We start from the raw sequence: 27623 nt of genomic DNA, 5'->3' as shown, positions 1-27623 counted from the left end.
TAGTTAATCGCCGATTTAAATTACCATTAAGGTTGAATAGAAGTGTTTGGAGATTACGTGGTAATTTATATAGACGCCCCTCATAGGGCTATCCATATTACTACTTTGGGGGTAATTTGTGTTACTGTGGTAATCTAAATTATGGATAATATGAAGTAGTCAAACGCATCAATCTTGTAGGCTTAAGGAAAATAATCCAACATAATCAGTAATTTACTTTTTTCGGTAATTATCGATAATTTAATTATTCTATGGTTCAATCTAATGGAATTAGTCACAAATGAAATAAGTATGTAATATGAATTAGTATGTAATAGAATCGTGATTACACATAGGCTTATTTATTTGGTTGGATGTAATAGTGGATTTGAAAATTATAATTCTGAAATTCGACATGAGGGAATGGATAGAGATAATTAGAACAAAAGTACAAAAATTACCCTTCTTATACGTATAATAAAATACTCATATCCTATCAATATTAAATGTATTAAATATAAAAATTATACAGTAATAAAGTTTTGACCAAAAAGATAAATAAATTATTATAAAATACTATTTATTTAGAAAATAAAAACTTATTTTTTTTAAAAAAAAGGGGAAGTAGACGAACTGCACCGTTGGTCTTCCTCTTTGGTTCACTGGAGCTTCGGTAAACCATAGGCTACCCCTAGCCACCAAGGGTCGAGAACATCACGGCTGGGCTCGGGAGCCTTTCTTTCTCTAGTAGCTCGGGTCCCTCGAGCCCTAGGCTGGTTTAGTCCAGGGCTCGCAACGCACATGGTTGGGTTCGCAACCTTATGCGAGCCTAGCCATGGTGTTCCTGGGCCTTGGGTGGCTCGGGAATTCAGTGGAGGGCTCAACTTCTTGACCTTTCCGGGTCAGATCTGTGCCAACAAGGTCAGATATGGTCATGACGTGGCCAGTTCAGACTTCTTCAGTTCGCGAGGAATCGGGAGAGGTAGGTTGGCTTGCCGGAAGAGGATGTTCGACGGTAGCGGCGACGGCGGTGGAGGGATGATAGGGGAGGTGGTGGCTCATGGTTTGATTCTCGAAAGTATGACGAATAGGTGAAGGTATATTAGTAATTTGGATTCCATTACATATGTGTAATATCAATTACATAAAGAAGAGGGAATGATGACATTTACATATCTATTACTTATAGGACCCCATGTCCCGTAATCCGAATTCCATTATGGACACAAACAAGCAAAGTAATTGGTATTACATATATAATAGATACGTAATGTAATTCCTATTACGTTGAAACAAATGCATCCTTAAATTATCCCATACCAAATGCCACCTACCACTTCTGTACTTTAGGTGTTCTCCTTATTGGTGGCTTCGCACGGCCAATGTGGTATGGCAGAAGCACCATTTTTTTTTTCTTATATGTGCTTGTATCTGTATTCGAAAGTATAATAAATCGCGATTAATTCAGTTCGAATTAATCGATTAAAATTCTTCTGATCAATCATTCTTTTCATTCATAAAAATGGAATACAAAATCTTAATTAAGGATAACAAAAGTGGAATGGCTTAAATCAATCGTCAGTTGACCGGTTGGTTTGGAACCCACAAAGAGGACGGGTTCAAAAAGGAGTTGAAAAAGTCAGAACCCCGCAGGCACACTGCTTACTACTGCCCCCGAGGATGGAATGGAAGAAGAACAGTCAACCTCCCGGCTCGCCCAGTCCACCCCTTTCCCCCCCCCCCCCCCCACATAATCTCCTCGGGGATTTCCCATCACAGAAAGTGGGAAGGACGAGGAATATCCATTGATGGGTTTCCTTCGACCGTAACTGATAAAGGGGTTGCCTGTCCTGTCGTTACTTTTCCCAGTGGATATCCCGATCTCAGTTTGTCGACTCGAAGCTCAGTCAGCTCACCATTTTTGTTTGGGCAAAAAAGAAACGCAAGGAAATGGGTCATGGGGGCTCCAAGGAGACCAATTCGACACCTTCTTCCCGCACTTCCCGGTTCCGGGACCGGCTCCGCCACCCCCGCCGCCACCTCCTGCACCGCCTCAGCCGACATGGCAGCAGCGGCAACTCCGTCAACACCTCCGCCGAGGACTTCGCCGGGATAGCTCTGCTCACTCTACGTTCTGTAACTGCTCTCACTCTCCTCCATCCTCGGCTTTCACGCACTGGCCTGTTGGTTGAAGAATACGGCTTTTTGTGAGTGAATTGCTCACCTTTTGTTTGTTGGGTCGATCAGGCAGAGATGAAGTTCAAGGACCGGTGGCTCGCCTGCGTCTCGTTCGGAGAGCAGACCTTCCGGACAAACATCTCGGATCAGTTGAGATTTCGTACTTCGGGATTATAATTTGTTATTTGTTATGTTGATGATATTGTTTTTTGTTTGGCTCATTCCTTTGATTTCCGGGTTTCGATTTTCATGCAGCACTGAGAAACCCGTCTGGAACTCCGTGAGCGTCCTTCACCTTCATCCATTCAATCTGTTCTGCTCTGGATATTATTTTTGTTACTTTTTGCAATTTAGGCACGCATATGTATCTGTTCAATTATATGGGGGAATATGCTCCGAACATTCAATTGCGGTATATCCTGATGAAGGTTCTGTTTTATGTGCTGGCGCAGGAAAAGAAACTTCTGTTGGAAAGAAATGGTCCTCATATTGCAAGGATCTCCGTATTCGAGGTGCAGCTACTAACTCGTCTTTGGTTCATTGGCAGAACTTGCATGGAAATGTTACAAAAGAAAGAGCATGCGATATTTGCTTGTCTGAATCCTCATTGAGAATGTTCTGGTCACGCTTTTTTCTACAGATTCAGTTGGGCATTTTGGAATCTTAGGTTTTGATACTTGCTAGTTTGGCTTCCTATGGCTGTCTATATTTGGTAATATTGGGTTAAGTCAATTGTATGTGTTGCAGAAAAATAAAGTGTCAAAGAACAGTCTGATCGGGTACTGCGACTTCGACCTACTTGAATTCCTAGAAGAGGTGAGTGAACAGTTAACATGATGTTGAAGTTTTTGTTTCATGGAAATGGATTTCTTGGACTTTGTTGAACCAGCATAATCCTTATAGGAGCCGGTGAATGACTCGGAAGTCTTGGACTTGTTGGATCCATCATCGTCTGACACTGTTGTGGGCCGCATTTTAGTTTCATGCTCTGTCGAGGTACAAAATATACTTCCACGTGATTCTCAAAAAGCATCTGATGGCTCATTAATATCACATTCTTACCAAATACAGGATCCAGTTGAGACGGAGAAGAGTTTTGCAAGGCGCATTTTATCAATAATGGTATGTTCTCTTTGTACATTTGGCTCCGGTTTTTCCCCTATTGCTTTCCAAAAACTCTTTCAGGTAAAAAATCCCTGAAATATTTCCTTATATATGACCTTATGTCCTTGCTTACATATGCATTACTTAAACCTTGTCTGCCATTGTGATTTAATATCTATTTCACTTGGCTATAAAGTATGTGAATCGACCAAAGCATTTTCTTTCCAAAACTCTCCTCTAAACAATTTTTGAGTTAACTTACTTCATTCCAATTCAACCGCCTTTGACTGGGTGAAGAATTTAGCTGCAAAAATACCGTCTTCAAATTCATTATACCTCCACTTTTATGAGCCAACAGAATTAAGCAGACATCCATGTATTTATTTATCTCTTTGATTTTCACTTTTCTTTTGTTCATTCTGTCTTAAGACATTATTTTGTTCAGATCTCCGTCTTATATTATTTGTAAGAAATTTTGATTCCGCAATTCTGATGCAGGACTACAATGAAGATGGAAAGCTATCATTCTCTGAATTCTCTGATTTGATCAATGCTTTCGGAAACGAACTGGCAGCTAATAAGGTTTGAGTCAAGTACTCAACAGAAAATGTTTGACTTGATTGTCTAGTAATCAGATAATATCCCTACTTATCTTTTCAAACCTGAAGTGCATTGCCACTGAAAAGGATTTTTTTGTGGTTCACTGTTTTGACAAACACGATTGCCTTATTGCTAGAAAGAGGAGATTTTCAAAGCAGCTGACATAAACGGGGATGGAGTTGTGAGCATGGATGAGCTAGCCATCCTACTAGCGCAGCAACAAGAAGAGTAATGAGTTTTATGAATTTTACAACCTTGCTTGAGTTGCGTAAATTCTATAGGTTTTAAGTTTGCAAGTTCAATCGTATTGATCGAGATACATGCTGTGTTGTTTGCTTACATGCTTATCTTATAGCTTGCTTCCATGTTCCCCCTGTCTCTTTTCTCTGTTGAGTTCTTTTCATGTCTGTCAATGTTCTTTGTACAAGCTATTTCGCAGAGTTCGACAAATGGCAAATGATAGTTAAATATATACCTTTTGAAGACACTTTTATAAATGTTCATGGGTTGAAGCATGTTTAGCCTTCCATTCGGAGCCAAAGCTCCTGTCCGAAAGCAATCTGTTCTCATGATGTCGCGTCTCTACGTAAAAACTTGGCCCTGGTGCTAGTGTTCTTATTGTTCTGTGTCTTCCATTTGATTTTGGCTTCCTGTGACTTCATCTGGCTATCCGTGAATTGCAGGGAACCTATTATGAATCATTGCCCTGTTTGTGGTGAGGTTCTACAAGTCTCGGATAAATTGAATTCTATGATCCATTTAACCCTGTGTTTCGATGAAGGAACAGGGAATCAGGTCATGACCGGAGGATTCTTAACTGATAAACAGGCCTCATCTGGGTGAGGTTTATGTTTCTTACCTTTCAGCTTGTAGTTAGGTGTCCAAAGTTTTATCAAATTTTAAATTTACTTGAAATTCTGTTCTCCAATTCCATCTCCAGGTGGATTTTTAAACTAAGTGAATGGGCTCATTTTTCATCCTATGATGTTGGCTTAAACTACGGTTCGGGCGCTGCAAACATTGTGGTATGCTCTCAGCTTATTTGCTTTTCAGCTGAGGTTTTGTCATCAGATGATGTGAAGAATTCTGCTTCATGTTGTTGTTACAGGTGTTTGACCGCAGAACCAAGAGGCTAGTGGAAGAATTAATTGATGGGAAAATTGTATTATCGATGAGAGCAATTTATCAGTCCAAATTTGGGTTGGGACTTCTTGATGCAGGTGAGCCAAAGCACGTACTCTGATCATTTCTGGTCTTTTTATTGGTGCCCTTGGCAATGCTTCCTCAATAACATCAACAAAAAGGGAAAGTGCTGACAATTTCAAACGTTATAACACAGATTTCCCTTCTGGCATAATACATTTTCTATCTTGTTTTTCCAATTCAATTGTTCCAGATAGGCAAAGACCTTATTTCAATACGGGTGATGTATTACCACGTAAAACCTGAAAAACATGAACTATACTAATCGAATCCTTCTGTGGGTACATTAACAACACCAAACTTTTGAAGTCTTATCCTTTAGTTTGATAAGAGAGAGAACCCACAAAGATCCTAAGGAAGCCCTCCACCTCTTTGACTATTTCCCTCTCTGTTGATTATAATATGTTAAGTTTGATGTTCTTTCTGTTGCAGGGGCCAAAGAAATTCTGCAGAGCATCTCCGAGAAGCAAGGGAAGAAAATGAACACTGCTGAATCTGCTGAAGACATACCAAAGTTCATTCATTTTTTTAAGGCACGATGACTTTTGCAGTGCATAAATCAGTCTCATTTGGTTGTTGACTTTAGCTTCAGCCAATAAGCATCGATTAATGATTCTTATGATATCATATGATCTGTTCCTGTCCATACTCTGTCATCCTAGCCAAAAAAAAAAAAAAGGTTCGTTGGACCAACCTGCTATCTTATCTTAATTTTCTGGGTTGATGTAGGATCAAATCAATATGGCTGATGTTAAATACCCACTGGAACATTTCAAGGTAGGTGATCTTGAACTGGAAAATTTTCTTGCTATCATAGTAGCTTATTGGAGCATACATACTTCCGCCACTCATCGACTTGAACCGTTTGATTTATCTTCCCTGTGAGCAGACTTTCAATGAATTTTTCATTAGAGAGCTAAAACCCGGTGCAAGACCAATCGAGAGTCCAGAACATGATAATATTGCTGTTTGTGCTGCTGATAGTCGTCTGATGGCATTTAAATTTGCTGAACAAAGCACTAGATTTTGGATTAAGGTACTTCCATTGCTCAATCCTCAGGATTAATACTTTCACGTAGGCAGCTCTGAATGGATGATTCATTCTTACAGGGAAGAAAGTTTTCTGTTCGAGGCCTTCTGGGGAAAGAAGTAGATTCACAACCGTTTGAGGGGGGAGCATTAGTAATCTTCCGGTTAGCTCCACAGGTACCTTTCTCTTTATGTATCTTATTTTTACGTGTGGACTCTGAGCCTCTGTGGGGAATATATGATGACTTTGATGATTGCAGGATTACCATCGGTTTCACTTGCCGGTCAGTGGAACTATCGAGAAATTTGTAGATATACCTGGGTGCTTATATACTGTAAGTAGAGGATCATTTATCCTGATGAAAAGTCTAATTTTTTTTGACAACTAAAGTTTTCAAGTTTCTGTTTCCGCTTTTAAATTGAGGCAACTAAGGAGAAGCATGTTCTGCACGCTTTATGAGAGCAATAGTCACATTTTCCCATTACTTTCTTCATTGTTTGAACGAGAGATATGGGAAGGTCAAAAAGGGAAACTGTTTTCTTGAGCTAATAAATTATACGAGAATGTTATTCAGAGGTAGGAAAGTCTCTGAATTAAACCAAACTCTGCTTATATTCAGATTTGTCCTCCCATTTTGCTAGGTCAACCCCATCGCCATCAACAGCAAGTACTGCAATGTCTTCACGGAGAACAAGCGAGTCGTATCCCTCATCTCCACTGAAGATTTTGGGAAGGTTTATCCTTGTCATTACATTCTTTCTGATTTTCTTGAGTACACGTCTGGTATGGAGACACGAACTACTGAGTGGAACGGGATCACTGTATTACAAACTCATCCCAATATTTCTGTTTCCTCTCCCAACGTTCCAAACATGAGAGTATGACTGAGGAAATAAGGCAATGATGAAATGTCGAGTTGTGGTGTGTGCAGGTGGCATTCATTGCGATTGGTGCTACTATGGTGGGCAGTATCACCTTTTTAAAGCACAAGGGTGAATATGCCAAGAAAGGAGATGAGGTTCGTGTTAATCATATGATGATTTTATGTACTTTGAAGGGAGTTAAAATTAATTCCTTTGCGAGTTTTTGACGATTGGATCTAAATTCGATGACCAGTTTGGATACTTCTCATTTGGAGGGAGCACGGTCATCTGCGTCTTTGAGAAGGTTAGTACAAGATGGCAAAATGCAGCTATGATGCATGAAACCCGAAAAAGCAGTTGAACGGGAAATCAATGAATATATCAAGGATAAGTTCATGTGATCCTCGGGGAGCTCGACCTATGTGAATAACTGATTATCCTACATTATTTAGGTCCATGGATTGTGATGCTCAGCTTTTCCTTAAGATGTGCTTCATTTCTTTGATATTCCGAAATCATCTTTCTAGATGTTGGCTTGGATCGATCATTATTACTTTCCCAATACGTGATTTTCTGCAGCTATTTGCACTGTATTTCTAATTGATTGCTATTGTTCTGACAGGATGCAATAGAGATCGATGAAGATCTCCTACAAACAAGTGCCCGATCACTGGAAACCCTTGTTTCGGTGGGAATGAAGCTGGGCACCTCTACTGGAAAGAGAGTTGGAGAAGATCCAGTTAGGGGGTTGAAGGAGCTTAGTTTTTCACGTGAGTAGTTGTTTTATGAACTTGATACTTGCTCATCCCATGTGACATAACCTTTGGTTTGTAACATCATTTGGTGGAGAATGTTCATCCTGTACATGAAGCAAATAATGGTGAATTAATGCTGGGCAGAGTTTGCTGATCCAATCACTGCTCGCTTTAGATTTAGTAAGTGGCATCCCAGGATTCTATCGTAAAATTGGTACTACTTTTTCCTTCGTTTGTGCCTGTGGGCTGAGGCTTGGAAGACGAGTGGCCCATATGAAGCACCTGAATAGTAAAACCGGAGTTACATGAGAACTGAACTAGAACAAGTTTGGATAGTTTAAAGGATCGCAAACCCGACACATTATTTTACATAGTCGAACATAGTTCTTCCACAATCAACCGACTAGCCAAGCTAACATCTAACAGGGTTTGCACGATTATTACTGCTTCAGTAGCTTCTCGTGTATCCTCCCATGTTGTAAGGGTTAGCTTGTAGGTTCGAGAATCCGAGCTGCCCTTGCATCCCGTTCTGGGTGTACTGTTGCCACATCCGCTGCTCCTCCATCAGTAGCCTCTGCTTATTCTCCAAGTCAGACATCTGCACGTACGGTGGTGGCACCACTGCAAGTGAGGGTGCAAACGGGTCTGCATTGGGGGGCAGGCTGTTGGGCCCTCCTGTTGGCAGTGCTGGCAGGGCCAGTGTTGCAGCAGGCCTTCCGGCTGACCCGAGTGCGATACTGCTGGCACTTCCGCTGCCTCCATATTGCGAGCTTGCTGCAGCAGTGGCTACTGCTCCTTGCTGATACATACCGTTTAAGAGGAGCATATCAAACCCACCACCCATTGAGGCTGTCTGTTGGTTAGACAGTCTGCTCGCTGACTGGACCAGCGCATTCTCCCAGTCGGGCGTGTTATCATTGAATGCCTCCCATGCTGGGCCGCTCAATGATGTTGCTGTTGTTGGTCCCGCCCCGTCGAACAGGGCTAGAGCCAACTGGTCCCCATGCTCGGGAGTTCTCACTGCATCCTCTCCGAGGTTTAACAGGTCAGCTTCCACAACTGCTAGTTGTAGGTTTTCATTCTTTTCCTCCTCTGGCTTCTCCTCCTGAGTCGAGGCTTCAGTGAAACCCTCAGGAGGGGGCAACGCCTTTATAGAGTTCATGTCCTCTTCCCCAGTTTCAGGTTGACTACTCGATTCCTGTACGGATTCACTCTTGGGTTCCAAACTCATGGCTCTATTATCCTGCGCCAGTGTGGCCTTGTCCCGGATGAAATCATCCATCAGGTTGAGCTTTTTCTGGGTAATCCTTTCTACTTCTGGATACTCCGAGGAGCGGGCGAGGCCCACACTATTGCACCAACTGTAGAAAGAATCGAGCTGTTCAAGTTGCTTTGCAGTTCGCGTGAACATCTCATAGATCTTTACGCAGTTGGGCACGTCCAGCTCTGCGAATCCGTCAATTAAGATGGCCATTATATCTGTCATCTCATAATATATCTGGAAACTTTCCTTCACAATCGGGTAAAGAGCCACAAATACGACGCGGTTATTCTTGGCTCCACCTGTTCAGGTTGGTCATTTCAGATACTTTAGTGTACGATGTTCTAAGTAGATTATGAAATTCGGCATATGATGAATTATTTTCATACAAACCTGTTGGCCTACAGGCCAGGAAGCGTTCCAGCAGTTGTTGCAGGTGATGCAACTTCGAAAATAATTGCTCGATTTTCATCTCCTGCAGCGGTGTGGCCTTTATAATGGCTTTATTCTGATTGGCATCAGCTTCTTTTCGATCTTCTTCATCGCATGCAAACGTGCTCCGTTTCCCTCTCCGGCCCTGTATTTTGTGCTCAAGCCGCTCATCCAGGTAGAGCGCATAAGTGCGCACAAATGCAGAGTAGTCCCATCGCGAGGAGTCCCGGAAGTCAGACATGTTGAGGAGGCGAGTCCCACGCCTCGTGGCAAAGAAGATCTCCTGCTCATAGGCAGGGTCCCCCTCCGCAAGCAGCCGCTGGATCAGCATGAGCGTCTTGAGCGCAACCGTCCAGTTCCGGGTCTTGTTGAGCCGGCGAGACAGGCTGCTGACGCATGCGCTGATATGGGCCCGTGAATAGCACGTCAGGCTCAGTATCTCCTGGATGTGCTTCTCATCCGCAGGAAACTCCTCGTGCCGGGTCGCCTTCACGATCGCGACATCAAGGTCTGACAACGAGCTGCTGTTCCCGACCTTGGCCAGCCCAATGCTCGTCTGGTCTTTCACAGCTCCAAGGGCTCTCCTGAACTTGCTCGGAGCCATGGATCCAGGTAAATTCCAGTCCCCTTGGCAGGTTCACCGATTGCAGAATTAAGTCAGGACGTCCGGCAGGAAATGAGCTTCCTGCAACTCCGGACGTGAGGACCTGGGGAAGAAACAACGGTTAAAAGCTAAGGTCAAGAGAAACTTATATAAAGATGCTTGGAGTCATTCATTTGCACGATACTTTTGCGTAAAGTTTTCAGGACGTTTTATTTTCTGCCCAGGGTCTTGGCACATTCAACCAACGTTGCCTCTTGACATGTTTTTGAGTGCTTCTAACACGATCGGCCCTCGATCATGCTAGAATGACAAAATTCTTGAGTTGTTCGAGGATGAAAGAACCGAAACTTACGTTGAAAACAGCCAGAACCGAACGTGGGAAAGGAAGAACAGAGGGAAAGATGAGAGAAGAGAGAACGTTTCTTGTTTCCTCTGAATTCTTCTCCTATGTTGTTCCTCTCTTCCCTCTCCTCTCCCCTCTGCTGTTTCCTTCCTCCTATGATGTCTCAACGCTGTCCAATGGTGCCAACCCCGTTCACTAGATTCTGTCCTAAAAAAGGTGCAAATTTTGGGCGGTCTCATGGAAGTTTTTCTGTTTTTACCGAATTTAGAAAGTCTGGTTGATAGTTATCCCTGGATTTTACAGCCTGTCCGTCCTGTTCAGTTGAATGATTCAAAGGAGACGAGACATGTATATCCCGGCGACGACTTTCCACTTATTGTTACGGAAGATGACGCGGCGAGGAAGGAGCAATTTGTGAGTATGCCGCCAGACTCTATCCATATGCAATACAGATCATGCAACTCCTCGCACTTTCCTTTCGACTACCTCGGTTCTTCCTTGTGTGCCACTCAGTGAAAGATCACCCTGGAGTTCCTCTCATTGTTATTTGGGAACCCGGCAGTGGTGCGGTCGGTTAACTGTACTGGTCATAGTTTCGGATCCGACTTGCTGACATTTGATTCATTCTTCTGTAAACTGCTGTTCTGTGGACATGTTTCGGCAGTTGCAGGAGTGACCGAGAGCCTGTTATTGAATTATAGCAGCTGGGGGCGGCTCAAGGGTTTTGGAGGCCTAAGGCGAAATATAAAAATGAGACCCTTTTTTTTAAAAATAAAATTTAAAATTTATTTTTCCAACTTTTTTAGATGCAAAATTACTTATTAAGCTTTTATATTCATTTTTTTTTCTAATATTTCCTTTTCAATTGATAACATAGCTAATCAATTGAAAACTACTTGTTAAAAGAATATCAAGAGCTCCTTTTTGAGATTGAATTAAACTTTCAGTTCTCCTCATTTTTTTAAGTTTTGAATAACCAAATTCATATTTCCTAGTTGACGTATTTACCCAAAAACACTACCAAAAATTTCCTATGTTTACAAATAATATACATTTGTATAAACACTTCAAAAATATATACCTACAAACAATATATATTTAATAAAATATAAATATAAATTAAAAAGAATAATCAAAGTTTAGAACAATATAACCTGTTTAGTAGAAAAGAGAATAGTTATGAGAATAATTAGAATTTAAAAGTAAAACAACTCCTTTTACAGCAGCAAAATTTGAATAATAAAAACTTATTGGAAAGGTAGTCGGAGATAATTAAGGAGATTAACATTGTAGAGGAGGAGAATAAATTACAAAGGTAGTTGGAGATATTAAGGAGAAAAAAAATAGAGGAAAATCCACGATGGAAGAGAGAAAATTTAGAAGTAGTTGAGAAGCAATTAAATAATGTTGACTAATTTTTTTAAAAAAACGAGGCCTTGATTTTTTATTTTTGAGGTTTTGATTTTTAATTAATTTTTGGATTCTTTTAATAATTATAATTATTAAATATAATAATTACTAATATTATCACAAACCTAGGCCTAAGGCCGTTGCCTTCCTTACCAAATGGAAGAGCCGCCCCCTGATAGCAAGATAAGGATGTGGATTGCTCCTCTCTCGATCTTCCGCATTATTGTCATGAGTTCATCATCGTCACGGTCTCGACAGTCAGTTCTAATCCCTCTATCACTACTAGCAGAGGCTTGTGTTATTTATCTTCGGTCGTCTGTCGATCATCTCATTAGTAAGATTTTACTTTAGAAAATCTAGTTATAGAACAAATTAGTAGTCTAGGAACTGACTCCAAGTCGTTCATGATACAGAATGATCGATTTGGAAGCAAAATTATGTACCAAAATAGAAAGTGATTCATCTACAACAGGCAGCCATTTTCAGTTGAAGGATGAACAGACCCGCCTGATCTCGCCTCCCGAATCAGTCTTCACATCTATCTGTCCCATTTTCACGATAGCCTCAACGAAATCAGCCTCAAAAGAGAGCCCGAATACGGGACCGAAGAAGCCCAGGTAGGAGTCCATCACGCTCTGGGTTACAGGATCGTCGTTCAGCTTCGCATCTGACTGTAAGACGGCGAACCCCCTCCTGATGTTCTGCAGTATCTGCTTATCGAATACACGCTCGCTCCCCTCATCAATTGGTATCCTGACGTTCACGTCCCCGTTCTGGGGGCACCTCGCCTTCAATTCCGGGAGGAAACCTGGGTTGATCGAAGGGTCAGATCCTCCACCCGGAATAAAATTGTAGAGTCGTTCCGTCATGAAGAAGCATGCTGTGGTCCCGATCGTATGTGCAGCTGCCAGCATTTCATAGATTCTATGTCAGTCTTCATAATTTGCACTTAGGAAAATTCTAACTTAGACCCTTTTAAATCGATTAGCAGCTAATTGACATTAACTATCACAAGACGGATGAGGATTAACAATCGTGATCGATCCATCTCCCGTCGAGAATCTCCTTATACATGGAGATACATTACTTTACCTCGCATGTCATAAGATTTGCAAGTCTCCAACAACCATCTGATCAGGACATCCGCATGACCAGCGAAAGAGAGGGACAACCCCCGTGGAGATGGCAACGGGAGATTTTCGCGGGATTTGATCTCAACCGATGGGCTCTTAAGGTATTCATGTGCTCGGGATTGGCTCTCCTAACTCTCGAACCAAAAGGAAAGAGAGGAGAGGGTTAATACAGTACCGCTTAGTAGCACGAGGTCCCTCTCGGATAGGCCCCTGCGCGAGAACTTAGATTTCAGCTGCTCAATGGAGTCGACAACGTCCGGCATGTCACTGGCCAGTGACATGTTCGACATCCGGCCGTCCCTTCGCCCGGTGGGAACCTCATATGTGGGACCGTTTGCCAGGGCAACGGCGTCTCGAGCGGCTAAAGCCACAATGTCTGCACAAGAAACTGTGCCTGGGCAGGCAGCTTCAAGCTGTGCCTTGGCCTGCTCTATCACCTCAAACCCTCCCACTCCTTGGTGCCCGAATGCGTGTTTCTCCGAAACTGGGCCGTTTTCGACTAGAATCGAGCCATCACATCCCTGTTGATAGAGAAAATCATAATATCAACTTAACAGCGGCAATTAAATGCATTTTACGGTGCTTATATGCACTCCCAACTATGGTATAGTTAAAAATCCTTATTACATCCTGAACATCCCGAATATATAAAGTCGAAACACATAAGGAGATGAGATAAACCTCGATGAAGCAGTCGTGGAAGTGGAGACGGAGCAAGATCGCGGCCATGTTAGAGTTGGAAAGAACGGCGTCCCGGACGACCGAGCTCACGATGGACTCGGCGGCCGGACAGCTCTGCCGGTAGAAGCCGACGCGGAGTTGGCCCTTTAGCTCGTCCTCAACCTGCCCTCTAGTACCTGTCCCAGACATCATTGTCCCTGCAACCAATGACCACAGCATGAGACCCCACACCTCGCCCATCTCTCCCCTCCCTCTTCCCCCCCCCCTCTCTCTCTGTTTTCTTGTTCGACTGTAATGCAATGGAGTGAGAAGCGTGTATGTATATGTGCGTGTCTATATATGGGGAAGGGCAGTGCAGCGATGACTGATGTTCATCCCTGACAATGAGAGCTCTTCTGACAGGCCATGGTTATGGAAAGGCAATGTGGCATGCGAACTGCATGCGGTTTTGTCTCCATGTTGCTGACGTCTTTCTCCCTCCCCATTCCAACCGACCAATAACGGAAGCTGTCGTCACATCAGACAGAACATAGCAAAAACTCCTAACTACTATGATCGGGTCTAAAGCTTTCAATGGATTCTCAGCGGACAGGAGCCGAGGTCTCGCAACCATGGGTTTCTTTTAATAAACTCACGACCTCTCCCGTCACCCTCTCCTGTAACCGAAAGAAAAATATTACTTTTCGGAAAAAAAAGGCCGTATTTGGCACAAATGAATGGAAAACCAGCCGCCTTGTAGACGTAACATGTCGAACAAATAATCTGATCGCGCAGAACACCGTCAGCATCCTTCCTTCTGGTAATATAGGTAAAACGTTCGTCCCTCGCTGAGGCTGCTTGTTTTGTGAAACCAGCTAGCCTCATGCTGTCCCCTCCATACAGCTCTGTTAAAACAGTAAAGTAATTTTTTTTATAAGTCAATTAGTTAGGTGTGGTTAGCATAACTAATCGGGGATGGCTCTAGGTGGATGCATTAATTACGAAGAAGAGTCTAGGCTAATCCATAGTTAATGTGAGTCCGTCAGTCGAGCCGGATCGGTTCACTAAGGAATAAAAACTCTCACAGCCCGTAGATTTTATTTATTTATAAGACTCGAACTTGAGATCTTATTTGTTTAAAGGGAATAAGCGCCTATTCATTTGAACCAATCCATGTTTAGTAATGTGAGTCTCTAATAGCATGTTGATCTACAGGGCATTAACAGTCCAGATTTTTCCTTGTTGGTCTATATAAATCGAGTCGGTCATGCGTGTGTCAAGTGAAGAAGAATTTAGTGTCCTTTCCTTATTTGTACCGAGTAGTGAGTGATGAGTAGTGTCCTCATGTATACTTGTGAGTGAGCGTTCACAACGTGTACTCCACAAAAGTCATGTCTTTCCATAGAATCATATTTAGAGTGTGAGTTATTTATCGAGTTTATCTCCATCGGTATTGGTCGTGCAATCTTGGATTAGGAGTGCAGTTTCGGTCTCACTACGGTTTATTAACATCACTACAGTCTCATTACGGTTGTGAGTAACGAACTCTCAAGGATCGCATCAGACCTTGTTCATATAGGAGGTAAATGTTGGTGTACCAGGACATGACTCGGGAACCCCGACTAATGCTTTGCGTAGCGGTCCAGATCTTTAATTTGTAGTTTCTTGAAGTCCAGATATTGCATTGCTAGTGTTTTAACTCTCGAGTTTCATAGTGTTCGATTACTCTATAACATTTCATATCCACAAAATCAGTTATATACAGTGAAGACTTTTGACCATTGGGTTTCACATCTTTACTCTTAAAATCTGTTGTCTTGTTCACTGCAAACACCGTGATCAGAACGGTGCTCAAGGCCATCACTATACTGCTTGAGAACACGATAAGAGAGGTCCTCCCGAATTCCTTTATCGCTCGTTGAACCACCATGAGCCCAATAAGTGACCCCCACGAAGCAAGTTAAGGAGAAGATTAGGCCGCACTTGGAACGAACCAATAGAAGCAGCTCGCTGTCGTAATGTTTCAAATAAATCTGAACCTGTCCACACAATGATCCTGTGATATAACCGGTCCTGAAACCGACTGAAGAAAGAAAAGCAACCTACTGTGTAGAGCACCGTGGCCATCCTTCCCTTCCTTGAGGGTACTAGTTTTACAATACAAAGGCAACATGAAAACGGGATATTTCCTGACATTGGAGTAGAAGATACACAGATGACGCTGTTATCCCTTCCCTATGCTGATTCGATATGTTTTAGAGAAGCTACTATGTGAGCATCCCGCTCTATATCTCTTTCTCTGCCTACCAAAAATAGGATGATTGAGACGGAAATCAGCAATTCATTGTTTTCAGGTCCGATATCGTCTGACAAATATCTACGTGTCACTAGACATACTTTCCCCTATACTTCGGCTTCGGTTCTCTACTGACCTTTGTATCGGTCTCTGCCGCTGCTAAAGCATCGGCAGGACTAAAAACTGCAGAATGCAGATTCCCATCCTCGAGCCACTTGAGATGGTTCTCCCGGAAATCCAGATGCCTGAGCCTTGCAGCCTCTTCAATGTCAGCAGTGTAAGGGCTCGTCTTCACCATTGTGAGCAAAACCCGACTGTAACGGGAGCTCAGGATCTGCTCTGAGGAGGCGATTAGTTCAAAGCAGGGGTGCTCAGGAAAGACATTGTCCATGATTCCCATTGAATCGTCCTCCAATGCGACTGGGTAGAAAAATACGAGCCTGCCTCTCATTACTAGCATCCTGGCAGCAAGGTCGAAGAGATCGTGCACGCATTCTACTAGGCTGTATGGTGCGGTGGATGGGATATGATCGTTCCTTTGATGATCAGAGACAGTGTATGGGCCAATGACTCCCTTGAGCAACTTCCGCCCACCCGACTTGCGCCCCCCAGCACGGACCCCATAAGGAGGGTCACATATTATAGCATCAAACATCTGAACCAGCAGCAAAAAGAAAATAGCAAATTAAATACGGTGAACGAACCAAACTTTATGTTGTGTATAATATCATCCTTTAACTGCTACGTCGAACTCTGGAAAAAATTGTAAGGACTTATTTCAACAATAAAATATTTTTGAGATTTGTCCTGGACAACTAGAGCAGTTTTTCATTTTCTATTTTTTCCAAATTGTTGAAGAATATGAATATAAGGATTGAAGCATAGGCAAAAATCACACAACATGCTTTACAAATAACCACGCCCTGTATGAATTTCTTCTTTTTCCTTCTTTTTCGTTTTAGTGATATATTTCATTTAGAAAAATAAGAGACTGATAAAAAAGAAGCTAGCATATACCACAGAGGACATACCAATTAAAATAATTTATATAAAACATTAATAATGGGGGGGGGGGGGGGGAGATAATGAACGAATTACTTCTTTCAATCCAGGACGCCATGGAGGAAGGTTGTTATCTGCCCTCAACAAACCAATTGGCATTGGCAACCCATACTGCAAAAATGGTCAAAGCCAATGCATTACAAATATGGAACTCAGTCAGTAAGACTCCGGCACCTTTTTTTTTTTTCCCCTGGAGTCTTAATGTAGAGTGATTAATATCTCTTAGCAGGCTAATAGTAATGAAACAGCTATGAAGCCGATATCAATGTATTTAGCTGAATGGTTTAAACAAATTCATTGTCACTTGGTCCATCCAGGTGATGCAAGCGTACCTGCTTAAAATTGCTCCACACATTACACTCAGGACCACGACCATCACGCACTACTCTAATATCGATGTCTGCTCCCTGAAACATTCAGTGCATGAGGTTCAGCTACAATTAGCAAAAAAGAGTTGTCTACAACAAAGTAGTTCGGTGGCCTCAATCATACAGCAAGATTTGGTGCAAACCATTGTCATTGCTCCGAAATGAGCAGCAGCCACAAGGATGCTCCCAGTGCCCACGAAGGGATCATAAACGAGCTTCCCAGGTTTTGCCATTGCTTGGTTGGCCATTAGGAAAGCCATCTCTGCATCCATTGCTGTGGGGCCCAAGTAGGTGCGGCTTTTTAGCTGGTAAGTAGGCAAAAGCTTTCTATCGGCACCCCCAATCTCCCGACCAAAAAAGTGCCTCCTCTTCACGACTGGTGGGAGCCCATTATTGGCTCCGTAGTCATCAGTTTCCATAAGCCAGAACCTGTGATCTGGGTTTTTCAGATTGACTCGGCCCTGTAATATAGTACAGAGCATCTTACTCAGCAAAACTCTTTAATGCTTGAGGCCGAAGAAGTTCAAAAGAGTACACTATACAAAACAGAGACTACCATATGCTCCTGCAAGCAATCTCAATTCGATCTTTCGCGAAGTTTTTACGCTAAAATGCATTCATTTCTTGACCTCGAACAAAGACTTATTATCCTCCATGCCTCCAATAGAAAAAAAGGATGCAAAACCGTGAACAAGGGAAGCAACCACCAACATGGCTTTGTCACCAACGGCTTGCAGAAACAACTAAGCCGATAAAGACGAAGCTTTTCAGCGTGAAATTTAATCAGTTTATGGCCATGGATTGCAATTTCGATGTTTTCAAGATACTTTGAAATGCTTAAAGAAACGTCAACAGCAGCAATCGGGCTGAAACTGCATCGAAGATTCATTGCTTAAAAAGGGAAAGCAGGTGACATGCGAGAAGCGGACCTTAAAAGGGATGAATGCGAGTTTCTGAATCCGCGCAGTCTGCTCCTGAAAGCTAATGACTTTTCCGAAACTATCCACGGTGATCCTGAAGGTGCTGTCCTGAGTCAGAAAGGGTAACTTCCGGTCCTCAGGGTAAGCTTTAATGGCGGCCTCAAGCTCCTCAAATGTGGAGCCTTCTCCCCAGAGCTCGTAGATACCTTTCACGAGTATGCTGCGGTTAGCTATGTCCCGAGCCACCTGCTCGGACGGGAGGTTGACGAAATGGAACGGTGAGTCGGGGTGGTGGTCCTCGGGGAGCTTCCATTTCAAGTGCCTTCCTTTCTGATCCTCAAATGCCCCAAACAGCTCCGCCAGAGACTCCACCTCGGGCTTCCTGTAGTCCAACAACCTGTGGTAAAACACGCACAGGTACCACATTGTCTCACTCCCGTTCTGCCTTCAGTCGGTCCTGTCAGCTTTTATGGCGAATCAGATAACAGAACCGAAGTGAAGGAGATGGAAGCGGACGGTTCAGTCGGAGATTCCGGTGGGGGCGGTTCCACTTCCAGCTCCAAGTCCGCCGTTCATCAGTCGGCAGGTGGGCTTTGGTACAGAATAGGAGGAACCCCAAGAAAGAACTCAGCTCTGCTCTCCCGGCGAAGAGAAGACTGTGTATGAACAAGAACTGAGCTAACAGGCTACTGATCACCCGACCCACCAAAGCTCTGTACTACTTGAGTGCAGCAAACAATTTCAATGGCGGATTTTTGGGGAAGAAGATGAAATGCATGCTAGGGCATTTGAACATGGAGACAGTGGGCTGGGCCGGGCCTAGAGAAGAGCAACGTTGGCGGGTTTTCCACGCAGAAGTCAAGCCCGCCCTGGGAAAAGGCTTTTCTTTTTCTTGGTTGACCAGCACCGTCTTCAGACTCGCAAAGCTTGCAACTTGCAACGCGGATTCTCGTCCATCTCTCTCCCCCCTCTCTATACTCCCTAGGGCTTCGTTGGGTCTTCTCTCAGAGCTAAGCGAAGCGAAGGGCGGGCCGAGGATCACCTCATCTTGATATTCTTTTGCTGTTGTGGTATGGAAATTCGATGCGCTTAGCCGTTCCTTGTTTACGTGCTGCGTCTTTACCGTTCCTGTTTCCTGCTTGGTAACCTGTGAGATGATTGTTGGGACGTCAAGTGCTTTTGGTACGGCGATATGGTTGATTTTGTGGGCTGTCTGTGTCGTGTTTGATCATTTTGTTGCTGTTCATAATATGTTGTTCCTCCCCAATCCGGAGCATAGGAAGAAACATGGAGGAAATTCTTGGGATGTTCTTACTTCGATGGTTTGGAAGATTCTTAAGTACCCCTTGGTATCATTGGGGCAATACTTTAATCTGAAGACCCGCAGTAGCTGATTTCACTAAATATTCTTTCTCCTTGCTCGATTCAGGTTTAACTCGATGGAATTGATGATGAATTTTGGCAAGATAGTGTCCCCCTTTTGTATCTTTTTATTTTGTTCTCTTTGGTTCCAACTGCGTAGAGTCGTAGACATGAGACGTTAAGTATGTTAGGGTGAAGGGCGATAGCCCTATGGAAAAGTTAGGCATGGAATAATTGATGTGATTCCACTTTCTTTATGTATCGTTGTTCTCATTCTTTGAATGCTAAATGTTTTATTTTCTAACATCTTCAACGAAAATACTGCAGCTTGAAGATGTCGGAGGAACTGGAGCACCGCTGCTTTATTGGTGGACTTGCATGGTCCACGTCTGACAGAGGTCTAAAAGATGCCTTTGAAAAGTTTGGCCATCTTCTCGAGGCTAAGGTAATGGAATTATCATAGCTACATGTTTGATCTAAACAATCGCTGTGCGCATCTCTTTCCAAGAAGCTTGGTATATGGATCCTTTTTTCTCACTGTACCTAATTGATGCTAAAACTTCACTTAAATGGTTAAGAGGTGAACAGAGAATCAGCAGGGAAGTATGATTTGTCATAGAAGAAATTAGAAGTTCTCTTTTGAGGATGGAAAGACTCAAATGATCCAGTATTAGTAATTCTTCTTATAGGAGGAGGGAATTTGGTGTAGGCTGGCTGAGGAGTTGGAGGAGAGAAAACTATTTTATAAGTATCTCACAAAGGGACTGGCGAGCTACAGAGTGAATACATAATGAAGAACACCCTAATCAGAAGAATTCTATGGATGAGTGGTTGAACGAAAGCATATGCCCTGTTGTTCTAGCTTCTTGTGTTTCTCTGTTTTAGGTTTTATGGTTGGAGCTTATTAGGAAGTTAGGACTGGCAGGTTTTGTTGCACAGATGTTTGGAGTGGTTAGCAAAGTAGACAGGTCTTGCCAACCATTGGAAGAGCTGGGCCACATATTTCTTAGGGTCTAGAAGAAGTTTCTTGTTAGTGGGCTTCAGTATGCTTTCTGGGCCAAAGGACTCAGGGGAGGGTCTCTTTTCGTTTCGTATCATCAGTTCGAACTTATGTTATGACTCGCGTTTCTCTTGACTTCTATTCGTGCCTGATCAGAGTTCCCAATCTGTCCACGCATCCTACTGGGATGTATACTCCTTCTGGTACAGTTTTGGTGATGCCTGAATTTTATGCACCTGTCTAAGCTTTATCTGATTCTTGCTTCAAGACGAGCTTAGTCCTTAACAATCAAAACTTTATTGTAGTTTTTATCTCCTTCACTTGTATAAAATCTTTGAAATTTGAAGTTTTGGAACCTAGAGATAATCTAATAGCAAAGAAACTAAATATTTCTTTTCCATTTGGCTTGGGTTGGTCAAGTCAGATCAAATCTCATGTACTCTCTTTGCCCTTCTGGCATTACCCGACTTATTTTTGGGCACTGCATCTGGGTTGTAGGTGGACTCAGATAGAATTTCTTTTCATATACTTGTTGAGGATTGCAGGACAGCCTATTGAGGCGACTAGATGAGATCCTATGTTGATGGATGAGATGTTACTATTTTGCCGATGAGAATTTAGAGTGTCTTCTTTGATACAGGTGGTGGTTGACAAGTATTCAGGCCGCTCGCGTGGATTTGGTTTTGTCACCTTTGATGAGAAAAAAGCAATGGAAGAAGCCATTGAAGCTATGAATGGCTTGGAATTAGATGGGCGAAATATTATTGTTGAGAAAGCACAGCCTAGCCAAGGTTCAGCAAGAGAAGATCGGGACCGTGGCAGGGACCGCGATCGCTATGGCGGTGGGCGTGGATCAAACGGTGGAGATTGCTTCAAGTGCGGCAAGCCTGGACATTTCGCCAGAGAGTGTCCTGAAGAAGGGGGCAGAGGAGGAGGCAGGTATGGTGGAAGGGATGATAGATATGGAGGCGGTGGGGGAGGTGGAAAGTATGGACCTGACCGAAATGGGGATAGATCAAGCGGTCGGAATAGGGATTCTGGGAGTCGTGGAGGCTCAGGAAGTGACCGATACGGTCGGGACCGCTCTGGACCTTACGAACGCCGGAGCTCTGGTGGTTACCGCTGAGGGTATAATGACTCTACAGTCACTGGTTAGGGGCTGGTAAGAAGATTTACTCTCCATGATTAATCATCATTTTGCTCAATAAATTGCAAAGATTGTGATAATGTTGCTTTTGTAGCTGAGAGACGGGGCTGCTGCTGTGTCTTCATTGGGGGACTGTTGAAGCATCTGAAGCTATCCTTGATGGGTTGTCCTACTGGATATTGATATAGTTGATCAGTGTCTGAAGTGCAAAAATTGGATATGAGATTCGACTGTTTGATACTCCCGATTTTGATATTTCGATCAGATTCTGGTCTTCTGCTGCTTGTGCACTGCATCTTACTTTCCTTCAGCCAGATTATCGATGATCTTGAATGGGGCATTTTCCTGACAAATGTTTGGCGGGGCTGCAGTTCGTTTTTAGTTAATTCTGTCTTTATCTTTTTGTTCATCTCATTCAGGAAAACAAAGGCGCTGTTCGTGTTCATACAAATCAGAGTTTTCGTTTCTTTCTTACACTGTGAGATTCCTGTTTTGTTTGCCATGCTGTGTTAAATGTTACAGAGCCTTTTAAGAGGACGAACGGCCATGATTGATCTTTCCTGACTTATGATTTACTTCATTGAACGATTAAACTTCATGCATGAAATGAAAAGATTAATCATAACAAATGATTTTGCTATTGCCATATGAATTTGAATCCTTAAGGTGAGATTAATGAACTTGGCTTTGCCGAACTCGGGACAAGCATTTGCATCAACATTGAGGGCCATCCTGCTTGAGGACCTAACCACTTGTTCCTTAGCAGTGCTCTGATCTGTGTTTATTGAGCGAGGCATGTTCACTATGTCACCCCTCCGCCTCAAAAGCCTAGGTCGTGTCATTGCGTGATAGTTTGGGCAGGTTCTTCCGCCCCGGTCTTGTCCATCTTATCTTCCTCGTAAGGCATAGCACCGATGCTAGTGCTATTGATTGATCCAGGCAACACTGACCAAGAGTAGATGGACAAATGCTCTACGATGAGCGTCCATTATGAGACGGGTGATCTGGTTAAGGATCATGGTCGTCAGGTTCTTTTTCACAATTGCCTACCAGCATGGCAAACTGGAACCTCCATTGCAGCCACTTCTCCATCGAAAAACCATCACTAGTGGCCCAGTTTTTTTTTTTTGGGCTGAGTATGGCCCCATCGGTTAATATTCCATCTTCATCTAGCTTCTGAGCCTCAAAGCTGCCATTATTATCTAGACCATCTCGAAAACGGTCATTCCTAGCAGAAAATGAATCTGTTCATGGCATCACGCCTTCAACAGCATCAACCACCATAAAACAACAGAGCAGTTAGCTTTCTCTCTTTCATTTGCCTCGTTTTAAGACACAGTCGACTCCTCTGCACATCGAACCATGATATGTATATACCTAATTTAATAGTATTCCAGCTCTATGTGAACACATTTCCACACCCTCTACTGTACATATGCTGATCGGTTTCTCTCCAGCACATAATGTTTCTATGCTAAATGCATCTTCTCAGTTCGAGTGGAAAGTGATGACCAGGCAACTTCAAGATGTGAAAGATACGTAAGATTAATATCGAGACTGCCTAATCCATTGATTCTACTTCATCTGCAATGAAGACTACTCAAGTGCAGCCAGAGATTTCGTGAATCAAGCAGCAAACGTATTAAACAAACCTCTTATCAAGTCGAACCAGTCGATGCAACATAGGATTTCCTGTTTGTAGGGAGGGAGTCACTGAAAAAGCTGAGACATTCGTAGGCAAGACATTTCGGGAAAATTAAGACGCATTCTCAACTTCGGGGAAACTCCAAGCTGATCTAATAAAAAACTTAAATCTTTCAATTGTACAAGGAAACTGAGTTAACAATTTGGATTCTGTATAACATGGAAGGAGTAATATCCTTATCTAGCATGGTGGATATTTTTCTACAGGAAGTATGAGCAGTTAACTTATCAACAATGATATCTCTAGCCTGAAGCTCGCAAGGTAATTTAAATCTAACTATGTGGCTATGAAAAAGGTTGATTGAAGGATAATACAACTCCGAGTGCACCAAAACTAATTGGTTCATACAAAATTTGGTGTTCCTCCGGTAGCGAGCCATCAGGACTTATCAACAGGTGGAGGCGGGATTTCGGTGTAAGGGGCGGGACGGCTTCTTCGCGTAGGAAGAGTTCCATTCACCACCATCCTGAGCATAATAATCCATTGGATAATCCTCAACCCTGCGATCCCGATTGCTCCCGCACCCAGAGCATGAATCTCCACAACAGGCATTTGTCCTTTCACTTCTCTCCCACCATCCCAGGATTAACCCGAGAGCCACCTCGGCTTCAAAGGGTGTAAGCAAGGGCTTATGGAAAGCATCCCCCCAGTCAATAGAAAGCCTGGGGCAGGCTATCTGCACCCAAGCATCGACAGAGTCCTCGAACAAGGCTATCCTCCCAGGACTTATCTCGGACATTAGTACAACAGTGTACACGAAACCCTTCTCCCTCATCACCTTCTCTAGCCTCTGAAGAATCCTAGGATTCCCCTGTCTCCCAAGTGTGCCCAACACAATACCCCAGCTCTTCGCCTGGTCCTTCACCTTCAAGATCGCATTTTTACGAGATTCTCGCATACCCTTTTGGTCATACTCCTCGAGCAACAGCTTCCCGATATAGGGGTCGTAGCGGAAGGTCCTAATCCCCGGGTTTGCTATCATGAAGGCCTCCAAGTGGAACCGCCCATCGGCAACAAACACTGAGACTGTCCGATCATCCGATGCATAGTCGACAGGAATCCTTGGAGCCGTGCACCCGAGGACTTCTCCTGCAGAAAGTGGCTTTGCCTGTGGGATCAAGACATTGAATCCGAGCTTCTCGAGCTCAGGCTTGGCAGAACGAATCGCAGTGGCAAACTGAATGGTGCCTGCAAGGACGATGTTGGAGTAATCCTGAAGCAAGTTCAGCTTCAGGGTGCTGACAAGGAGATTGACGTCGATGAGGATATCGACGAAGACGTAGAGGCAGGGGACGGTGGTGGTGTCCACGGGGACGAGGCAGCTATGGCCGTAGTGGATGAGAAGGTCAGCCCCGAGGGCGGAGGCAGCAAGGTCGTCGACGCAGCAGGCGCCGTAGGTGACGTCCCCGAGGACGAAGCAGTGGGAGGCCCCGCCAAAGGCCGTGAAGATATCTGAGAGGACGAGGGAGTACATGAGGAGGCCCTCCGGGAGCTGAAGGGCCACGCGCTTCGCTTTGGAGGATCGGATGCGCCAGACGCACTTGTGGACCTCGAGGTTGTAGTTGCTCGGGAGGACGGAGATGGCGGCTTTCAGCGCCGGGTCGTTGAGGACGGAGTCCGGGATCTGGCTCTTGACGAACCGCTTCGGTGCGGGCCTCGGCCTCGGCCTCACCACCGCCTCCCCGGCGGCGAGATCTTGCTGGGTCTGGGTCATGCTGTTGTAGGGTGGGACGTAGATGCTCTAGCTAGGGCAACTGTCACGGTGGCGGCGGCAAAAGCTCCTTCAGCCTGAACCGGTAGTAGACCTTCCCATCAGCTTAGTTGGTTGGGCGCCCGTCCCTTTAAATAAGTCCACAAGTTTAGATTTCGGAGTTTTTATTTTTGAAGAATCATCAGAAATAGGATTTTGGAGCAAAACTATTATGAATTTATCGACTTAACTCGAATTGAATTAATACGACATTCGTTATGGTTGCATGAAAAACAGTACTAGTATCTAGGTGGAGACTGGCGACAACCCATAACAGTGTCCATGCCCGAGCTCGGCCCATTACTTCGCCCCCTAGGAGGCCCAGTACGGTCCAAGAAGTTGGTTGTCCGATGAATCTTCAAATTTTCCCTTGGAACTGGGAAAAAAGGCCTTCGTATTCTTTCGTTATTGGGGAGGTGGGAAAACGTTACGTGACGACATGTCAAACTTGTCAAAATTGGACCATTAACCGCGGGGATACGATATTCACGAACCAAGACGTGATGGTGGGAGTGAATGATAGTATACGAGGAAATCTTGCCACAGTAGTGAAATGTTCGGGAATCACAATGTAAAATGTCAACTAAAAGCAGTACGTGACAGATATGTCGACTTGTTAAAATTGGTCCGTGAAACTGCGAGGATCTGATATTCATTGGACCGAAATGTGATGGCAGAAGTCCATGATAGTACATGAGGAAATCTTGCCACAGTAGTCAAATGTTTGGGAATCACAACGTGAAATGTCGTGTTACGTTGCTTATGAATCATGAGCGTAGGCGATCATCTTGATCGAGATCCTCGCTCGGAAATTAGCACCACCGAGCTCCTTGGTTCATGGAAGAATCACAGCTAGGATTGCCTGCAAATAGTATGATCCCTGTTGTAATTCTGTTGGATGCCTTAACTTGGCAATGGTAAATTTGGAGAAGCTTCACTGGTGCAGGGCTGTCCTGCCTGAAATCTTTCCGGACCACAAATTTTAAGGCCATGTCCCAAAACTATATAAACCGAGGTTGCCCTTGCAAATCCATAGCAATCCGATCGAGTTCGACTTTCGTTCTTACAGAGCGAAAGAGAGAAAAACATATAGCAGCTCGAATCTTCCAAAAGGATCACAGAATGGGGGCTTGTGCTAGCATTCCTATTGACCCGAAGCACGCCAAGGCCCCTGAGCCTGCCAAGGAGGAAACCGAGGCTGCCGTTGCTCCAACCGAGCCCGAGCAGGTCAAAACCGAGGAGAAGGCAGTCGCCAGCACCGATGAGGTATCTATTCTGTAGGAACTTATGTCTAAATTACCACTATTGTCTGATTCAAAGCTTACATTTCAGAGTTCACATGTCCAAGAAAAGGCGACTAAACAAAGGACTATTCTGTTATCCGTTATCATAACAAAGCTCCAGTTACGCCGGTATGGTTATTGCTCGAATAACTTTAGTGTCCTTCCTCGCAGGCTGCAGTGAAAGAAGAGTCGAAGGAGGAAGAGAAAAAGGAAGAGGAGGAAGAGAAAAAGGAGGAGCAAGTCTCAGAATCAGCTGCCGCAAAGGAGGAGAACGAGAAGGCACCCTCGAATGCAGAGGAGGCTGAGAAGCCCGCCGCTGTTAAAGAGGAGGAGAAATCCTCGCAGTAATTCCAGAACGTGCCGACCGTGACTCGAATAGAATGATACACTTCTGAGATACATTTCATTCTTTTTTCTGTTCTTCAAAGATTGTCTCTAATCACATCCATTTTCTCTCAATCCAGAACAGAACCAGTAAGTTTACCCCCTTTTCTTTTTCCTGTCCAACTGCAGTAATACGCGCACGCCGATTCGAATAAGACTATTCCAGTTTTGTAAGCAATTAGACTTATTTCCATAACTCGAATCCACCTATTTCCTTCCCATGGCATCTCATGTAGTTGGAACTTTCAAATAACTAAGATGGATAGTTACCAAATCGAGAATGTCCACAAACGATCCACTCGAGGAATACAAAATCAAAGATCAGATGCTGTGCATTACGAGCCACGGCTGCTAAAAGCTTGGCTGATGAAACATTCTCCGAAAATCATGGGAATAGGCAGATCTGGGATCAAATCCCGAGCCAATGTTAGGATGGAAGGCGAATGGATATCATTTTTGGGATCGAAAAGGGACTACATATGACCGAGTCACAGGAATCGAGATCCGAGACCTTGATATCAAGCAATTTCTAATGCTTATTACGGTCGTTTTCTTACCCGGTCCGATCGACCTAGCTATCAGCTGATCATTCAAAAATCAAGCAACCTTTATAGTAAGCGTAGGCAAAACTCAATCACAATCAGGAAACGTACACCTCTGTATGTTAATTCTCATTGAACACTTATTGCAAGACTGACTGAGAAACAGAACGACGACAGACACTCGATACGGTTCTAGGAGAATAGCTGAACAGGAAAATAGAATTGTCCCCATACCGCGTTCCGGGAATC

At 43.7% G+C, this 27623-nt stretch overlaps 7 protein-coding genes and 1 long non-coding RNA gene across 10 annotated transcripts; 4 read left to right on the top strand and 4 right to left on the bottom strand.

The window, feature by feature from the left end:
- Positions 1-1671: 1671 nt before the first annotated feature.
- LOC116202301 (phosphatidylserine decarboxylase proenzyme 2-like) lies at positions 1672-7896 on the top strand. Its single transcript, XM_031533815.1, has 21 exons — positions 1672-2115; positions 2227-2306; positions 2413-2437; positions 2610-2669; positions 2905-2973; positions 3061-3153; positions 3229-3279; positions 3760-3843; positions 3998-4089; positions 4545-4700; positions 4802-4886; positions 4970-5081; positions 5497-5597; positions 5794-5841; positions 5954-6100; positions 6175-6270; positions 6354-6428; positions 6736-6828; positions 7026-7112; positions 7211-7261; positions 7580-7896. The coding sequence occupies exons 1-21, from the start codon at positions 1930-1932 to the stop codon at positions 7733-7735; spliced, it is 1947 nt and encodes a 648-aa protein (XP_031389675.1). The 5' UTR covers positions 1672-1929; the 3' UTR covers positions 7736-7896.
- Positions 7897-7980: 84 nt separating this feature from the next.
- LOC116202302 (putative clathrin assembly protein At1g03050) lies at positions 7981-10520 on the bottom strand. Its single transcript, XM_031533816.1, has 3 exons — positions 10362-10520; positions 9367-10112; positions 7981-9275 (listed from the first exon to the last, which is right to left on the bottom strand). Exons 2-3 carry the CDS (start codon positions 10007-10009, stop codon positions 8161-8163), a joined length of 1758 nt encoding a protein of 585 aa, XP_031389676.1. The 5' UTR covers positions 10010-10112; positions 10362-10520; the 3' UTR covers positions 7981-8160.
- On the top strand, positions 10427-12335 carry LOC116202310. 2 transcript variants are annotated; one of them, XR_004156042.1, is made up of 3 exons: positions 10427-10568; positions 10656-12019; positions 12176-12335. It is a non-coding gene; the product is annotated as an uncharacterized LOC116202310 (long non-coding RNA). The 2 variants fall into 2 exon arrangements; XR_004156041.1 differs by having other exon boundaries at positions 10656-12096.
- LOC116202307 (peroxidase 43) lies at positions 12103-13857 on the bottom strand. Its single transcript, XM_031533827.1, has 3 exons — positions 13577-13857; positions 13071-13416; positions 12103-12666 (listed from the first exon to the last, which is right to left on the bottom strand). Exons 1-3 carry the CDS (start codon positions 13814-13816, stop codon positions 12245-12247), a joined length of 1008 nt encoding a protein of 335 aa, XP_031389687.1. The 5' UTR covers positions 13817-13857; the 3' UTR covers positions 12103-12244.
- Positions 13858-15576: 1719 nt separating this feature from the next.
- On the bottom strand, positions 15577-18959 carry LOC116202303 (tRNA (guanine(10)-N2)-methyltransferase homolog). The gene is made up of 5 exons (XM_031533817.1): positions 18211-18959; positions 17425-17742; positions 17246-17320; positions 16950-17024; positions 15577-16506 (listed from the first exon to the last, which is right to left on the bottom strand). Exons 1-5 carry the CDS (start codon positions 18625-18627, stop codon positions 15943-15945), a joined length of 1449 nt encoding a protein of 482 aa, XP_031389677.1. The 5' UTR covers positions 18628-18959; the 3' UTR covers positions 15577-15942.
- Positions 18960-19126: 167 nt separating this feature from the next.
- LOC116202308 (glycine-rich RNA-binding protein RZ1A) lies at positions 19127-22186 on the top strand. 2 transcript variants are annotated; one of them, XM_031533829.1, is made up of 4 exons: positions 19127-19271; positions 19891-20008; positions 21204-21725; positions 21805-22186. In XM_031533829.1, the coding sequence occupies exons 2-3, from the start codon at positions 19898-19900 to the stop codon at positions 21687-21689; spliced, it is 597 nt and encodes a 198-aa protein (XP_031389689.1). In that variant the 5' UTR covers positions 19127-19271; positions 19891-19897; the 3' UTR covers positions 21690-21725; positions 21805-22186. The 2 variants fall into 2 exon arrangements, with proteins under 2 accessions (XP_031389689.1, XP_031389690.1); XM_031533830.1 differs by having other exon boundaries at positions 19127-19383.
- A 1298-nt stretch (positions 22187-23484) lies between these two features.
- On the bottom strand, positions 23485-25379 carry LOC116202304 (2-(3-amino-3-carboxypropyl)histidine synthase subunit 1). The gene has a single exon (XM_031533818.1). The coding sequence runs from the start codon at positions 25127-25129 to the stop codon at positions 23804-23806; it is 1326 nt and encodes a 441-aa protein (XP_031389678.1). The 5' UTR covers positions 25130-25379; the 3' UTR covers positions 23485-23803.
- Positions 25380-26214: 835 nt separating this feature from the next.
- On the top strand, positions 26215-27006 carry LOC116202309 (uncharacterized protein C53C9.2-like). The gene is made up of 2 exons (XM_031533831.1): positions 26215-26431; positions 26620-27006. Exons 1-2 carry the CDS (start codon positions 26288-26290, stop codon positions 26794-26796), a joined length of 321 nt encoding a protein of 106 aa, XP_031389691.1. The 5' UTR covers positions 26215-26287; the 3' UTR covers positions 26797-27006.
- Positions 27007-27623: the final 617 nt, after the last annotated feature.

The sequence above is a fragment of the Punica granatum genome, chromosome 4, assembly GCF_007655135.1.
Source record: "Punica granatum isolate Tunisia-2019 chromosome 4, ASM765513v2, whole genome shotgun sequence".
In the NCBI taxonomy this organism is placed as follows: domain Eukaryota; kingdom Viridiplantae; phylum Streptophyta; class Magnoliopsida; order Myrtales; family Lythraceae; genus Punica; species Punica granatum.
Note: the sequence above shows the minus strand (reverse complement) of the source record. Positions and strands in the feature narration are given on the sequence as shown.